The sequence below is a fragment of the Carex rostrata genome, chromosome 31 (assembly GCF_964058835.1).
Source record: "Carex rostrata chromosome 31, lpCarRost1.2, whole genome shotgun sequence".
NCBI classification, from domain to species: domain Eukaryota; kingdom Viridiplantae; phylum Streptophyta; class Magnoliopsida; order Poales; family Cyperaceae; genus Carex; species Carex rostrata.
In genome coordinates this window covers 4,703,187-4,719,883 of record NC_135948.1, presented here as the reverse complement: position 1 = coordinate 4,719,883, position 16,697 = coordinate 4,703,187, and the positions used below count along the sequence as shown (strand labels likewise).

General features: G+C 33.1%; 2 protein-coding genes across 3 annotated transcripts; both read left to right on the top strand.

Annotated features, from left to right (window-relative positions):
* The first annotated feature begins 4,319 nt into the window (after window positions 1-4,319).
* LOC144547555 (phospholipase A1-II 5-like) lies at window positions 4,320-6,332 on the top strand. Its single transcript, XM_078296231.1, has 2 exons — window positions 4,320-4,633; window positions 5,045-6,332. The coding sequence occupies exons 1-2, from the start codon at window positions 4,409-4,411 to the stop codon at window positions 6,188-6,190; spliced, it is 1,371 nt and encodes a 456-aa protein (XP_078152357.1). The 5' UTR covers window positions 4,320-4,408; the 3' UTR covers window positions 6,191-6,332.
* A 3,441-nt stretch (window positions 6,333-9,773) lies between these two features.
* LOC144547511 (myb-like transcription factor family protein) lies at window positions 9,774-14,677 on the top strand. Of its 2 annotated transcripts, XM_078296177.1 has the most exons (16): window positions 9,776-10,036; window positions 10,163-10,255; window positions 10,486-10,551; window positions 10,676-10,735; window positions 10,818-10,874; window positions 10,985-11,114; window positions 11,540-11,607; window positions 11,697-11,789; window positions 12,029-12,076; window positions 12,185-12,334; window positions 12,834-12,941; window positions 13,057-13,152; window positions 13,514-13,594; window positions 13,925-13,993; window positions 14,084-14,165; window positions 14,261-14,677. In XM_078296177.1, exons 1-15 carry the CDS (start codon window positions 9,923-9,925, stop codon window positions 14,156-14,158), a joined length of 1,308 nt encoding a protein of 435 aa, XP_078152303.1. In that variant the 5' UTR covers window positions 9,776-9,922; the 3' UTR covers window positions 14,159-14,165; window positions 14,261-14,677. The 2 variants fall into 2 exon arrangements, with proteins under 2 accessions (XP_078152304.1, XP_078152303.1); XM_078296178.1 differs by having other exon boundaries at window positions 9,774-10,036; window positions 14,084-14,336.
* Window positions 14,678-16,697: the final 2,020 nt, after the last annotated feature.

The window sequence follows — 16,697 nt, the reverse complement described above, 5'->3', positions numbered from 1 at the left end:
CAAAATATGTACATATCAGCTTTTCAGATTGTGGTTATAATAAGAAATCAGAGTTTGCTATCAAAAGTTGATAGTTACATGTTTGAAGTTTGAATTTTTACTTACATTTTTTTTAAATTTTCTTTGGCTTGCAGATTATTATTTTTCAATCAAAATAAATTATCTGTCAACAAATTAATATGCAATTTAAAAAATAAAATAATAATTTATTTCTATCGGTCATATTACTTCATAATACATCATTTTAATTTAGCATATTATTTGATATTTCTATTTTAATTTTAAACTATAAATAACGGCAAATAATAGTGCATATTAGTGTGTAACAATATAAATAATTACTTTTAATTTCAACAAAATAACAATAATTAATAATTATAATTTAAATTTTAATATAATTATTGTAACAAAGTAATATTTATATTATAAATAGTACAAATAAAAAAATCATATTACTAAAACAATTATAAACTATATTAAAAAAAATCAGTTTGCAATATTTACAATCTTTAATTACTTTAATGATTTTTAACATTTTACAGGGAGGTTACACGGATTTGCTCGAAAATGGTTGAGACTGCACTGTTAGTACGGTTCCTGAAGATTTGATTTTTCAATTTTTAAAATAAAAAATATGTATATATATATTAATAAATGTTTTAATTTGTTAGAAGGTATGTTGCATCTGAACAAGCATCGAGTTTAATTAATTGATTCATGATGGTTATTTAAGGTCTGACATTTGTTCTTTCAAGTGGACAAATCAATCTCGAGACAGTCAAAGAAGATCTACTAATTTGAATGCTTTGTGATTTGAAGAGAGATCTGTTACACTTAGGGGCACCTCTAATTGCTCAAAAACTGAAATTAAATTGCAATTGAAAGTAAAGAGATGAGTTTAGAGAAATTTGACACGCGGGGGGATAACGGAGTTCGGCAAAACAAAGGCCTACGTATCCGGGGCTTCGCAACCTTGTGAGGTGCGCCTTTCTATTACCCAATACGAAAGGATTACAACTTGTGAACCGTTGAGCCCTTACACACCAAGCGGGAAGTCAAACGGCCAACTCAAAGAGATGAGAACAAGGTCTCGATTGTCTAGAAACACAAGAGAAACACTCAATAGATCACTCTAACCTAATCTATATCAAGATTAGTGAAGTAGGTTTGAGGTTGCTTGAGGGATTTTGAAGTTTTAAGCTCTCACAACAATGGAGTAGGCTAAGCTCTCAGAAAATCGCTTTTGAATTAATTAAGGTCGGCTGAGATAGTGTGGGAAGAGATCCCATCACTCTATTTATAGTGTCAGCTCAAAAATGAGCCGTTTGACATAAAACGTTACTAACGTTTTATAAAACGTTACAACGTTTTATTCAAATGCGATTTTAGGATTTTAATTCTCTGACAGCTTAGTAAAACGTTACCAACGTTTTATAAAACGTTACAACGTTTTATAAAACGTTACAACGTTTTATCCTGTAAAAAACTTGATCAAAATAGAAGTTATTTGAAACTTAAATATACTTAAAACGTTACAACGTTTTATAAACGTTACAACGTTTCTAGTTGGTACTGAACAGCTGTGCTTCAGTAGTTCTGTAGCTGTTAAACGTTACAACGTTTGTATAACGTTATAACGCTGTAACATAGTTTCTTCTTTTGATCAGTTTATTGTTTCAGACCAATGTAAAACGTTACAACATTTTGAAAACGTTACCAACGTTTTATCCCATTTTAATCAACTTCACACATACTTTACCAAGTTTCTGATTTTACAATTTGTATTCTTGATAAAAGTTTTCGTGATTTCTTCAGTCCAAGCATATTATACTGCAGTTCTTACTCTTCTTGGACCTACATATTCTCGAAATAGAAGAAATCGTAAAATTCAATAATTGTATGTTTTTGCAAATTAGTCAAATAGACGTAAAAGATTATTGTACGAACAACAAGATCGAGATGCAACTGTCTTCTCATCATCCGACACATTTCCTTCCTCTACCAAAAACACGCAAAATTTGTTAGATCATATATCTGAACTTCCAAATTATGAGGATTATTTATTGAATGCCATCGACTTAATTTGTGATTAATTTGGGCAATTTGGTGAAACAGGCAGACCAATGACGTGGATTGATCGGGCTATCGGATTATTAGCTTTACAATTTTCTTTCGAATGGTCAAACTCAAGGTAACCTACTACAACGGGCCCACTGTTGACTGTACATGGCAGTCGTAACCTGAAATTAATATGGTTCAATTACTATGGATTAGATACTATGGTGGTGTTTGATTCTGGTCTTAGATTAATAAGTCTTAAGTTGATTATTTCAACTTAGGTCTCCGCTGCCAAGGTTTAAAAAAAAAAAAAAAAATTAGGTCGTCAAAGTTATATATATTTGGTTGAGGTTAAAATTAAGTCATAGCTTAAGTTATTTTTTGTTTAATTAGAGTTGGTGGTTTAAGTTATAACTTTTTTGAGTAAGGTTAAAATGCAATATTGATTTTGTGTCCAACCATATCCCACGTCTCTATCTCTGTTTACAAAGTTCAAACAATCGATCCGAACCGCTCAACATGATATACATATTAAAATTTGCTTAGAGACCAAATTTTATATTTTTTTGGAATTTTTTTATTATTATTTTAGATAGGTACAAAATCACTGTTTTTGGATGGTCCAGATGCAGTGATTTTGTACCTATCTAAAAAAATAGTAAAAAAAATTAAAAAAAATATAAAATTTGGTCCCTAAGTACACTTTAATATGGAGATTGTGTTGAGCCACTCGGATTAGCCGTTTGAACTTTGAGAATAGAGATAAAGAGGTGGGGGTATGGTTGGGGCACAAAACCAATGATGTATTTTAATCCTACTGAACTTTTTTGAGAAAATGTTTAAGTTATAACTAATTAAAGTTATTTATATTGTATTTCATATAATTTTTTTTATTTAGTAATTTATGATAAAATTTATCTAGCATTATATGTAGATTTTTCGTAACTTTTATCAAATTGAATAGTTTTTTCATTCCATTTAATTAAAAAATTATATCTTTGTAATAATTTAAAAGTAGATTAAAATTATAAATGGAATTAAAAATAATAACATTTTATATTTTATAATATTAGATACATGATATATTTATTTGTATAATTTTCGATTAAATTATATGTTATCAATTTATTTGCTAATTATTGTTATTTGTTTTGTTTGGAGCTTAATACATGTGTAGTGACCGTTGGAAATTAATTTACATAAAGTGCATTAACAAATTAGCTAATTTAAACAAATCTGAATCACATTGACATGATATAGACTAGATCAAATTTGATGCAAAATATAAATAAAAGAGTAAAACATACTTAGTATCAAAGTACAATTTAATTAGATTTGAAATTCAAATGATTAAGCTGAACTGTTTAATGAAATTCTTCCATTTTACTAATTAAAGTTAGGGACGAGTTTCTCATTTAGACAAACATATAAATTTATTGTAGTTCGAGAATCATATAATTAATAAGTTTCATCAAGGTTCTAAATAGCGTGCTATAGCGTTTTCGGACTATAAAAGCTATGGCGCTATCAGTGCTATAGCGCCGCTATTTGGGCATAGCACTGTTTTTTTAACCAGTCCGCTATGACGTGATAAACGCTATTTAAATCTTTGAGTTTCACAGATGATTTGTTGATATTTGAATTATATTATACTTGACATTTGCAAACTTAAGTCACAAATTTGGACAAAAAGTTAAACCACCTCGATAAGTGGCTTAACTTTTTATGATTTAGACTAATCTAAAGATTGATTTATGCCATCTTATGCCGATTTAAATTTCAAAATCAGTCTTTATCTACTACTTAAGTCAATATTTTTTCGTGTGAGAAGTACGTTGTAGATTCGAAATCAGGTTAGACAATCTCTTATAAATTTTTAAAGTTAAAAATCTCACCTCCATCTGTATCTAAAATAATAATATAATTTGAGAAAATGAATATACTAAAATTTACTTTAATAAAATAAAAAATTACAGTATTTATTGTTACTAATCATTAGAAAACAAAATATTACAAACTTTAATTGTAAACAATATATTAACTAGTTAAGTCACAAGGTTTTCATGGCAAACAAAATTTCTCCAACTTTCCAACCTAAATTACCTAATCAACGGTCAAATCTTGCAACTATAAAAAATACAGACCGTAGAAACCAAAAAGAGAAAAAGAAAAAGAAAAAGAAAAAGACATTACAGGATATAGTCAACAGTCAAACAAAATATCCCACCATTCTATAAGAATCTAAGCCACAAATAATGCAAGCAGAATCCAATGCCTATCTTCCATCTCAATTGAAACCTCTGTGATTCCCTCCATTGTACAAATTAAGCAAAGAATTTTATCTTTATCAATGGCAAGTCAAGGTGACCTACCACCCCAATCCAACACATCTTTGCCTGAGCTCCTCGGCTCGAACCACTGGTCCGGCCTACTCGACCCGCTCGACCTGTCTCTACGCGGCTTTGTCTTGCTATGTGGGGACCTCATCCAAGTCACTTATGACTCGTTCAACTCGGATCCGCACTCCAAGTACACCGGCAGCTGCCGCTACTCCAAATCAAATCTCCTTCAAAAGGTTTTCTAACAATTTTAGGTGCCATTATTGCTTGCTCCATGAAAGAAAATTTTCGGGTTGCAATTTTCACAACAATTTTCCTATCAATTTGTTTTGGCCCAAAATGAAATTAATATATAGTCAGTATTTTACATGTTTATAACACGTGGAAAAGAGCATCACTTAAGTTTTTGAGAAACAAGCATCACTTAATTAGCTCCCAAATTGTATACCAAAGAGCATTAATTAGAAGATGAGAATTAATTAGAATCAAGAATGTCAACAATTATTTTTAAGGCCAAATCTCAAGAAATAATTAAAGACCATCAAGTAGATTCAAGTTTATAGACATACATAATTTGTTAAAGTAATACAAGTTACTCTGGCCTTGTGTAAATGTTGAAATTATTTATATATATCACCATATTATAGGTTCTCTTTCCTGCTGCCTCTGACCTCACAGTCTCTGCATATCTGTACGCCACGTCAGAGGTGTCAGTGCCTAAAGATTTTCTACTCTTCTCACTATCCGACGAAGCATGGAGCAAGGAATCAAATTGGATGGGCTACGTAGCGATCTCTAATCCATCTCCAACCACCAAACGGCGTGTGATCTATGTCGCATGGCGTGGCACAATACGCACCTTAGAATGGGTAGATGTGCTACATCCACTGCAAGAGTCGATCCGTTCCATTCTCTCTTCTTCAAACAAGGACATCCCGGACGATTCAGGAGATGATCCCAAGGTGATGAAAGGATGGTATACAATTTACACATCGAGCAATGCGAAATCGCCATTCTCAAAACTTAGTGCAAGGGACCAACTCTTATATGCAATTAAACAGCTCATCGATCGGTACAAAGATGAGAGTGAACTGAGCATTGTTTGCACTGGTCATAGCCTAGGCGCAGCGCTAGCGACACTAAGTGCTTTTGACATAGTCGAGAGTGGCTTAGCAAAACTAGATGGCAAACCCGATATTCAGGTTACATCAATAGTATTTGGTTCACCTCAAGTTGGAAACAAAGAGTTCAAAGAGAGATTGGAGATGCATCAAAACCTAAGAGTTTTACGTGTCAAGAACAAACCGGATGTGATACCAATATACCCGACCGGCATTTTAGGCTACGTTAATGTCGGTCAGGAACTTCTCATTGACTCAAAGAAATCACCATATTTGAAGGAGTCAACGACAAACGTAGGAGATTACCACAACTTGCAAGGTATTTTGCACACCGTTGCGGGGTGGAACGGTGAAAAGGGAGAATTCAAGTTACAAGTGAAGAGAAGCATTGCACTTGTTAACAAATCGTCGGAGTTTTTGAAGGACGAATTATTGGTGCCGGGTTCGTGGTGGGTGGAGACAAATAAAGGGATGATTTTAGGAGATGATGGGGAATGGCAGCTGCAGGTGCCACCTGATGAAGATTTGCCGGTGCCGCCGCCAGAAGGAAAGGCAGATATGGTGCCGAGTTTTGATATCAATGGCGTTTCTGAGAAAAAAGTAGAGTTGAATGACAACAGTAAATCAGGTCAAAAATCGGGTCCATTTGATTGCTGTTTTAGAGCAGTGTAGATGATTTGAAGATCCTTTCAAGTTTTTCTTTTTCTTTTTTGAGAGTGATTTATTTGGGGGTTCTTAGTGGCTTGTTTATGCTATTGTATATTTGTATGTTGCTGTTTATGCATTTTAACAGTATAGTTCATTGTTTCGTTTCTTTTGAGCAATATTTAGTAGTTCATTGTCAGGCTGCCACAATTGGATTTATGATGTTTTTTTTTGGGAAAATTAGTTTTATGCCACTTCAAAACATTGAAATTATGAAATTGCCACCCCAAAACTTGAAATTAGTTTTTTGCCACTCCAAAACTTAGAAATTTATGAAATTGCCACATCTATACAACTAATATACATATTAAAATAAAAATATTCTGAAAAATACAATAAATTTATATATGGACTAAAATACCCTTCAATTCATCTCTGATATATCCAGTGGCATTGTTTTTATTCTATTTTAAGGAACAATCATTTAATCTGCGTTTTTATTATATCTCAATTTTTGTGTGCAGGAAAAGAACAAGGAAGACTTAGAAACACCAAGAATAGGCTGGACTAAGGGTTGAGATTGGTTACGAAATTGTGTTTCTATTTTGTTATTCTGAGAATGTTGTTTTGTTTTGGAGCATTGTTTTTATTCCATTTGGAGCATTGTCTTGTTTGTATTTCATTTTAATATTCTCCAGAAGGTTGATAATAGGTACTGACTAGTACATAGGTACTAAGCTCCAGAAGCATTGTCTTGTTTGTATTCCATTGTCTTGTTTGTATTCCTGACTGGTACATAGGTACTGATGGTTACCATTGATAGTGAGAAACATGATAACAAGCACTGTAAGAGCTGTTGCATCCCTGGTTCTGGTTGCCATTGTTGATGACAGAGATAGATAGCTAGCTAAATAAGCATGATAACACTCTGCCTCTTTAAATACTAGAGGAGCTCCTCATTACAAGCTTACAAGCTTATACAGTACTAATTCTGAGTGATTGTGCGTCTGGCTAGTAAGATGTACTTGTTTACGTTATCTTTTTTGTTTACACGAACGGGTTAGATTGACTAAAAAAATTCCAACACAGATAATAAGACGAATATAATCGGACTTTAAATAAAGTTGTGCCCAAACCCTTCAGGCAAAATCCATCCCTCGTTTTATTTCATGAAAACAAATCCTCAAGCACATTGGAAATGTTCATCAACAAGTGACTTATAATTGCAACAATTTAGACAATCTTTGTTGCGTCATCAAACAAACTTAAATTGCATGAAATTTAATTGTTATGCTTTATATATGTTCAATAAAATACATATAAATTTACTTCCTAATTTTTAATTTCATCAATTATTTTAAGAAAAAGATTCTTAAAATTGTTAAAATTACCATTGGCAACTGATTCATCCTCATTATACAACTTACAAGATCCTAATTGATTAAAGACAACTTACAAGATCCTTATTACAACTAAAGTGTGTTCTGCAGCATGTACAAGAGGCTACAAAATTGTCGTTCATATTTTCATGCATCCATTCTTTTTATCATAAAAAAATACTAATTTCAGAATGAATATTTGATAGTATATAAAATCAATAAATGAAAAAAATAAATCTAGAAAAAATAAAAATGGTTATTCATTAGAACTCAACAGCACTACTATAGAAAATGGTCAAATTCAGGATGCTCTCCACCTTTTGCTAATGGCATAACAAACCTGAACCCATCAAACATGCCGCCTCCCTCTGGACCCGCTAACCCGGCATCCGTCATCCCAAAACCAACCATGGGAGAGGAGTTCCAGTGTGCCGGTGTGTTTGTTTCAGAGCCCATAATTGCCAGAGAATTTTGCTCCGAGTTGCAAGAATTTCTCCTGTTGTTGCCAGAATTGCCTAATTGAAGAGGCGCATTGATTGCTGTTGCTGGTTCTTCTGTGTTAATTCAAAATATGAATGGTAGAAATCAGGCTATTATTTTATTGTTTATTCATCTAAGATTAATTTATGTGGGAATAAAGGGTATGACTTTATATTCAGTCTCTGCAGTTCAAAACACACCAAAATTGATCAAATCGAGTTCTCTTTTTGTTCCGAGAATTGAAACTAAAATTATAATAGCAAGTAAATAGACCTGTATATTATGGTGTACAAGATTAAATCTAAAAGGTCTTACAAAATCAAATAAAGTTCATTAAGCTAATTTGGCTTTCAAAACCACAAACTAAAATAACCATGCTGTTCCAACTAATGTTGTTAAATCAAAATTCGCATTAAGTGTCATTTTATTTTGATTTTATTTTGAATTGATCATATCGTATATCGAATCAAATGACAAGCTCCACTTAACCATAATGGGAATGAATTAAACAACTAATGAGACTTATAGGAAACAAATTTCATTAGAAATTGTATATATGTCTGTGTGGGCTTTGGATAAGATGCACGCTATTAAGCAACAGCTAGGGTAGTAATAGCTAATGCAAAAATAAACTTAAAACGCTATTGAATAATTTCAAATTAAACATATTTACCAGTATTCCTCAGAATCAACGCCTAATTATCGAAGAAAAATGCAAGTAGATCCAAGGGTACTCAATAGAGAACTGAGAGAGAGAGATCCCCTGATAGGGAGAGAGAGAGATCGCGACTGAGAGAGAGTGACTGGAGAGAGATCGCCAGTGAGAGAGATCACCGTTTCCGACTTGGTTGGGGTGCTCGGCGACTGAGAGAGAAAGATCGCGAGAAATGGGTGCTAGGGATTACGGGAGGGAGAGTGAGTGACTGTGAGAATCAATTTCAATTTTCTCTGTTTAATTAAAGGAAGGGTAAAATTGGAAATACAAAAATACGTTTTTTATACAATATTTTTCAGAATAATTTTAATTAAATATGTACAATATTTTTCAGAATAATTTTATAAATAGGGCAAATTCATAAATTGATTGATTTTGGAGTGGTAAAAATCTAATTTTAAGTTTTGGGATGGCAATTTCATAATTTCAATGTTTTGGAGTGGCACAAAAAAAAATTTCCCTTTTTTTTTTGAGAAAGGATTTATGATGTATTTAAATGAACATGAATTATAGTGCATCCCTTAATATATATCATTATTTATAGAACTTTATTTTGGATTTGATATCAGTCTATAGTCTATCCTGTTCAGGCATTCCTCTTGTGTTGTAATCTGTAATGCAACTCCTTGCACTTGCGCTCTATAATTGATAGCATGCTAATAGTGCCAACAGCAAAATTATTCTTTTCAAAACCATGTGCATAGAACTAGCTGGGAAACTGCTCAATCAGCTTATCCCACTAAAACAATTCCATCATTGCCATGTGAAGTGGGGCTTTAGTCATGATGGCAGCAGGAAGATGATTATATCATAAAATAAATTCTAGCTGTCTGTTTTGAAACGTTTCTGGGACCAAATATTGACAGATATATTAAAATAAAAAAATAAAAAATAATGAAATTAAAGTGCTTTTTTATCCAGGTGGGCCCTGTAGATGTTGGGCTTTTACAGGGCTCCCGTACCCACAGCCCAAGTAATTATCGGATCGAACAAGTTTACTGGATATGAAAACCGCACCATTTTAGTCGGATCGAACGAGCTTACTGAGACAAACCCGATCCGATCCATCAATTCGGCTTCTTTCTCCAAGGTGGAAAAGGTCGAAGTCGAATTGTGAGAACTCGAATCCATGGATTTCTACAAACCCTAACCCCAGAACTGAAAACCCTAATTCTTTGCGACGCCATGGATGCGAAAGATATACTAGGTCTCCCTAAAACAGCATTTCCTGGTAACCAGGAGAGGAAGTCTCGGACTCCGAAGGAGCCCCAGAGAAAACCCGATGGCGTGTCTAGAGAGGTAGTCTCTCATACCAATCTCTACGAAATTTCTTCTAAATTTCACTTAGTTTAGCGTGTGTGTGTGTGTGTGTGTTTTTTTTTTTTTTTTTCCACTTTGTCAATATCTGCTGAAATTTGAATGTAGGTGTATGCGCTTACTGGAGGGGTTCTACCACCTCTCATGCCCAATTTGGACCCATTGCACTTAAAGAAGAGACCTATTGTTGGTAAAGAGAAGGTTAGATATATGAATATGTGGGATTTCTTTATTCAAAATTAAGATTGGACTAGAAGATGAGAATTGCGTCTGACTTGATTAGCCTAAGCATTCTTAAATATATTTTTAAGATGCTGTATGTCTTATTACTTCTTATTTTGCATGTTCGAATCATCATTTCAGTTTTATTGCATGAATAACTAGTTAGTGTTTTTTTTTCAAATAAAATTTGTGAAGATTTTCATGTGCAGATTACATGGCAGTGGCTGCCATTCACATCCACAGCTCGTACTGATAACTTGCAACTTTACCACTGGGTTAGTTTATACTGTTTTTGTATAATTGTGCATGATTTGTGATTCATTCACTATTCTGACTCAAAAAGCTGGCCTTTTGATCTTTTGCTTCTTTTGTTTTGAAATGAAAAAAAAAAAAATCTAGGTCAGAGTTGTTAACGGGGTCCCACCAACAGGAGACTATGCATTCGCGAAGTGTAATAAGGTAGCATAAAAAATATGTACATTGCTTTCATTCTTGAGAAATATTTGGCATTATCTTATTTCATACAAACTGTTATATGTAGTCGGTGGATGTACTGAAATATACGGATGAGGAATATGAGAAGCACTTGACTGATAATGTAGGTAATTGTTTTAAATATTTGAATAATATAGAAAGCTGTTATTGCCACTTATTGCTCTCACAATATTTTGTAGAGAAGTTAAATTCATTTAATTTGAATAAACATAGGCATGGAGCAAGGAAGAAACAGACAAATTGTTCGAGCTATGCGAAAGATTTGACCTTCGCTTCGTAGTTATAGCTGATAGGTTCCCTAGTGATCGTACAGTTGAAGAATTAAAAAGCCGCTATTATTCTGGTACATTTACTTTTTATCTACATTATGCTTCTTTTGCAGATTACCCGAACAATTTTGTTTGTTTGCAAGAAGTACATGTATTTTGTCTTACAGCTTCTGCATAACAATTTTTTTTTTTTTTTTTGCATGTAACACCTAACCATTAACAGAGAAAGTGGGCAAATATCCTGACTTTTAGATGAACTTACCATGTTGCAACAAATAAACTTTTCTGTGGCAGTAATCGACAGTTTGACTTTATTGCAAATATCTCAGAAATTTTTTTTGATTCAGTTGCAAATATCAGAATTATTGAGTCCTATGCACAAATACTGCATAATGTTGAGAGCAATTTTGGAGAAGTGCTCATTTTACTGGGAGATACCATTTAGGAAGTGCATTGAAAATTTTGTATTATATCTAAAAAAATTCTTACAATGTGACAGTTACAAGAAAGCTTCTAATTGCAAGAGCAGCTTCACCTGATGATGTCGCTAACCATCCTCTAGTTAAGGTACTACAAATATATTACACTAAATTAGAAAATTATGTTCCTACGTTCAATGTACATTGAATAAACCCATTTCTTATCACTTTATGTAGGAACAATTCAATGCAAAACATGAAACAGAGCGAAAGCGTGCCTTGTCAGCAGTGCTTTCTCAAACCAAACAGCAGGAGCGCAAGGACTCTGAGGCAAGTTTTCTTTATCTTACTGGTTATGAACTGGTCCCAAGAGAAATTTTTTAAGTAATTGCTTTCTTCTATTTGCGTGTAATTTGTAGTTCTATTGGGAGATTTCTTTATGCTAGTTTTGGAAGAGCTGACTTGCTTGTAGATTGTATACATACCAGCTGTTCATAGAATGGTTAAGCGGTGCCTCATGTAGCTGAGATGAAATTTTATTAATATTTATGTTTTTTTTTTCTTTTCAGATTCTCACTGAAGCCAAACGAATTATGGAAACACGTACACCTAGCAAAGTAAATACTTCAGCTTTACATCTAATAAAGTAATATTGTATTCTTTTTATTGACATTGGTATTTTTCTCATGTAAGTAAAATACGTACTTTATCTGTTTGATCGGCAGGCTGATGAAGTGGAGTTGCAAGGCCAGAGTGAAGTGGGAAGTGGTGAGAAAGCAACTGGAGCTGGTGAAGATGCGTCTCCAGTTACAGCTTCTACTGATGCACCTCCAGTTGTTCCAGATACCTCTTCTATTCCTGCTAATCTTCGGGCGGTAAATTTTGCATATTTTTTAGCGTTATTTATTCATCTTACTTTTCATCTTTTTGTTATTATGTACTTCTCTAGAATGCAAAAGGTCTTTTTCAAAAATACCCATGCATGATGGTACTTGCAGAAAACCCTGCAATTTCTGGCATTTACAGAAAGCCCCAGTGCCAACTGTGTATAGAAAGAGAATGAAGGATGACTTTTTGTCTCCAACATTATACTACTGAAATAGTATTTGAATTTTTCTTTCCTAATTCTTGTTTGATTCTTTTGAAAAAATTATAGTTAACCAATTTTTTTTCTTCAGTTTTACAGCGAACAAATAGATATTATTGTTCTTTTGCAATTGTACAATGAAAACTCTATTATATAAGACAGCTCAGAAAATGAACAGTTGACCACCGTATATTTTTATCAGACTTGACCTGACCGTACAGTACTCGTATGTGAAATTGCAACTCTGCCTCTCTCTCACACATGTATGGAAATATACTTTGATACAGCTAAAAGTGTACCTGAGAACAAATGCACTAGATCAAATGTTGCAAGCGGTGAGCTCAGCTTCAGGCCGTACCAATATACATATCGAGCAGATGATACAAGATCTCTCGGTAATCTTCCTTTGTTGCTCTGTTTATTTATTATTTATTTTTTTGTGTAATGGCATCAAGTTCTAGTATATTATCTCACTGAATAGTAATATATGTTTGACTTTGTTTTCGGTAGGTCAATCTCAAACCGAAGGTACCTACAAAAGCTGTATGTGCTGAGCATCTCGAGTTGCGTAAAGAGATTCTCACGCTTCTCAACTTGCAGAAGCAGGTTCTTGAATTTACACTAAACAATAATCTTTTTCAAGTTGTCACTGTTTTTAACCAAAAAATTGCTCCTTCATTCTGAATAATTTATGGAAAATGAGGAGCATTTTGGTTCTGCATTTAAAAATATGGGAAACTTATTTTTCATAATTTTTTTCTGCACGTAAGCATGTTTATAATTTTGGAGGAATAAGAGGATATTTCTCAATTGTATATGCGTGTGTGGGATATTTTATGGTTCCTTAACTGGTTTATCATACAATACACAGATTTATAACCTTTATTTAACTTCAGTGATGTCACTGATGTTCTTTCTTCCCCTTTGGTCTTCACTTATTATTTTTGCTTATTTTGTAACGGTATAGATGCAAAAAGTTACAGAAGCAACAGGAACAGGTTCAGGAAGCCGCGAGAGACCAAATTCTGAGGCACCGAGCACTCCTAAGGTACAACAAAAAAACTATTGCCTATTTACTTATTTGACAAAGATGGAATGACTTAATTGGAAGATTATGAATGTTCATTGAGAGTTGGGCATATCAAAGTTGAGTAATTAATGCATGAATGTCTGCCTCTGCCAAGTTTACGGTGTGGAGAAATCCCCCCCCCCCTCCCCATACCATCCCGCCCACACACACAATCAAACAAAAATCGGCCCACAAAAACCAGCACTAGTTGTCAGGTAGTTTGGGAGCATCTTATATCATAGTTAGAATTTTGGGTGAGAATAACAGTTTGTTCTCTGTATATTGACATCATTGTGATTCTGTCCACAGCGATCTAACAGAGATATGGATCGAGCATTTGTTCCAGATGCCGTTGGCAAAAGGGATCAGAAACGCAAGGTTCTATTTTCAATTTCCCTGTTTAATATAATAATAATCATTTTTGGTTCTTTGATTTTGTCAACTGATATTATGGTTTTATGCATAAAGGCCCCGGGAAGATTTGAACCACCTCCATCACCCCCTCAGTCAAAGAGACCTCGCAAGTACAAGGCTTCTGATTGAATAATTGGTGAAAAATTCACTCTTTAACAATTCTTTAAGTCAGCCTCCATGACTTTGAATATTTGACATTGCTAATGATATGATATATATTTCTTTTCTCAGTTCATGTGGAGAAAATATTTTTGGCAGGAAGCAATACTACTGACAATTTGTAATCTCTTTGCTTCCATGTATATTCTAGAAAGAACAGTTTTTCATGAAATCAGCTAATCTAGGTGTGTTAGTAGCTTAGGTGAGGCTGTTATCTCTTAATTTGATGGCCCCTTATCATGTTCAGTAGTCCAGTGTACCAGTATATTTTTAGTTTATTCGAGTGCATGATCTGTCCCTTTTGCTAGTTTTTAAGTTGTACTTGTAACTTCAAATGGTCTAGGGTTGATTATAACCCAAAATAGACAATACAAGGGATCACTTCCCTGTCAGATCTGGGCAAACATAAAGTTGTCATAAAGTTCTGGCTGTGTTTTGCTTGTACTCTCCAATATTGTACCAATTCTAACTTAATTTCATCAACAAAAACGAAAATGTGTTGGTTCTATTGTCTCCAACTATCCACTCAGTTCTTTTTTTATCTTCAGGATTTTTTTTGCTTGGTTGGTAAATTGTTATGCTGAGTTTATACTTAACAGTGTATTGAAACTAAGATCTTTTACATTGATAGATATAATACCAGCATACCAATCAAGATATGAAAGAATCATGTTAAGTAATGGATAAAATAGATCCTTGTAATGTAATAATTTATGAGTGAGGCTATGGTACTATGTATAGTGCATATAATTGGTTTGTACTATGGATTAGTATTTTCATTTTCAAAGTTTAAACATGCGATCGATCTGAACTTTTCAAGATGATCTTCATATGAAAATGTACTTGTAGACTAAATTTTGTATTTTAATCTTTTTTTCTATTTTTGTAGAATCATTAGATCAAGTAATTTTCCACCTATCTAACAAAATTGTAAAAAAATTCTAAAAAATGTAAAACTTGATGGACAAGTATATTTTTCGTTGGAGGGTTCTGAATTCTGATCGATTGTTTGAACTTTGATAATACCATAGCTTCACTCATAATTTAATAATACAATTTGTCCTCTACAATTACAAAGAAACCGAAGATCACTAAAAAAATCAACACGCTAAGTATACCATGAACACACAAAATAAAAACTATATTACATCAGTTTTCTGTCTATTCAATGCCATCAATAACTGTATTAAAAACATTTGTACATGTGGGCCAGAGGTAAAGGTAAGCATCAGGCCCCGCGTGTGCATGCATTTGTCATGGAAATCAAGCTACTGTGCTAGATTTGATGCTGATATGTTCTTCTGATGCATGTACTTGTTTCAGTTTTTTGTGATATTATTAGTCTTTCTCTTCAATTTTGTCTTCCCATTTTTTCAATTTTAACAATCTTATCGTTGTCATACATGTGAGGCAATTATTTCATTACCTACGAGTTTTAATAAAAAAAAAAAAAGGCAATTTTTTCATAGAAATATCACGACTAATATTGTTACTGAGAAAAGACTATTTTATAGTAGAAGCATGGTGAGATTTGAGCTCGATCGGGATTGACAACGAAACTTCAGAATCTCTCTTGGGACATATTAAGGTGGTTCGACTAATTCGTATCCTGATTTGAAGAAATTTCTCAAAAGAACCAACTACTTAATTTGCGAGGAGATTTGAATACCAGGTTCTCCATATTTGATACTATTAAACTTAAACTAAGGTTTTCCGGAAAATCTAGGACTAGTCTTTGAAAAGGCAAAAATCAATAAGCAGCAAATCACAACAATTGTATAGATAATAAAGCGACTACTGTAATTATAAAGGAGTAAGAGAAAAGTAGGATTAAACTGAAATCTCTAGACGCGACTGGTTTGGATCTTTTTCCTTAAATTAAATTAAAGAGGTATACTTAAATTTTATATAATCACGCGAATACACCACATCTTTTTGCGTCTTTTATCGACTTGGAATAAGATGCTCGTTTTAATAAGCCACGCTCAACAGATTCTTCAATGAGAAAAAGAAGATTCTGCAATGAGAAAAAGAAGAAAAAAGGAGAAAAAGAAATAAGATGCTCCTTTTAATAAGCCCATCCATTCTTAATTGTTTATATTATATTATTTTTTATGAAGGAAGCACGAAACTCATTTTCAATTAAGTATCAACCAGTAGGCCTTTTTTAAATAATTTTTCATTTGGCAGTACGTGACAAGGAAATTATACAGACAGACGTACCAATCAGTAACCAACAATAAATATGAAAACAAAGTTAAGAGTGTGATGTGTTTATCAAAAGAAGGTGAGTATAATTTCGAAAGTCTATCAGATTATTTTTAAATGACAAATTTAAAATGTTAAAATTTATCTACTTTATCAGTGATGTATGTATATGATTTTTTTTTTTGAAAGTTTCGAATTCATTTAGGAGTAAGGCTTTGGTGCTATGGATAACATAATACCATCCGTGCTACGGTTTCAAAAACTTATCAAATAAATTTTAAACTTCGATTTAAGTAGCTTT

Bases quoted from the DNA above. Each gene is read 5' to 3' on its own strand.
- LOC144547555 (XM_078296231.1), top strand. From the start codon at position 4,409: ATGGCAAGTCAAGGTGACCTACCACCCCAATCCAACACATCTTTGCCT. The intron at 4,634-5,044 runs GTTTTCTAACAA...ACCATATTATAG, and splicing joins AATCAAATCTCCTTCAAAAG to GTTCTCTTTCCTGCTGCCTC.
- LOC144547511 (XM_078296177.1), top strand. From the start codon at position 9,923: ATGGATGCGAAAGATATACTAGGTCTCCCTAAAACAGCATTTCCTGGT. The intron at 11,790-12,028 runs GCAAGTTTTCTT...TTTTCTTTTCAG, and splicing joins AGGAGCGCAAGGACTCTGAG to ATTCTCACTGAAGCCAAACG. The intron at 13,153-13,513 runs GTTCTTGAATTT...GTAACGGTATAG, and splicing joins TTCTCAACTTGCAGAAGCAG to ATGCAAAAAGTTACAGAAGC.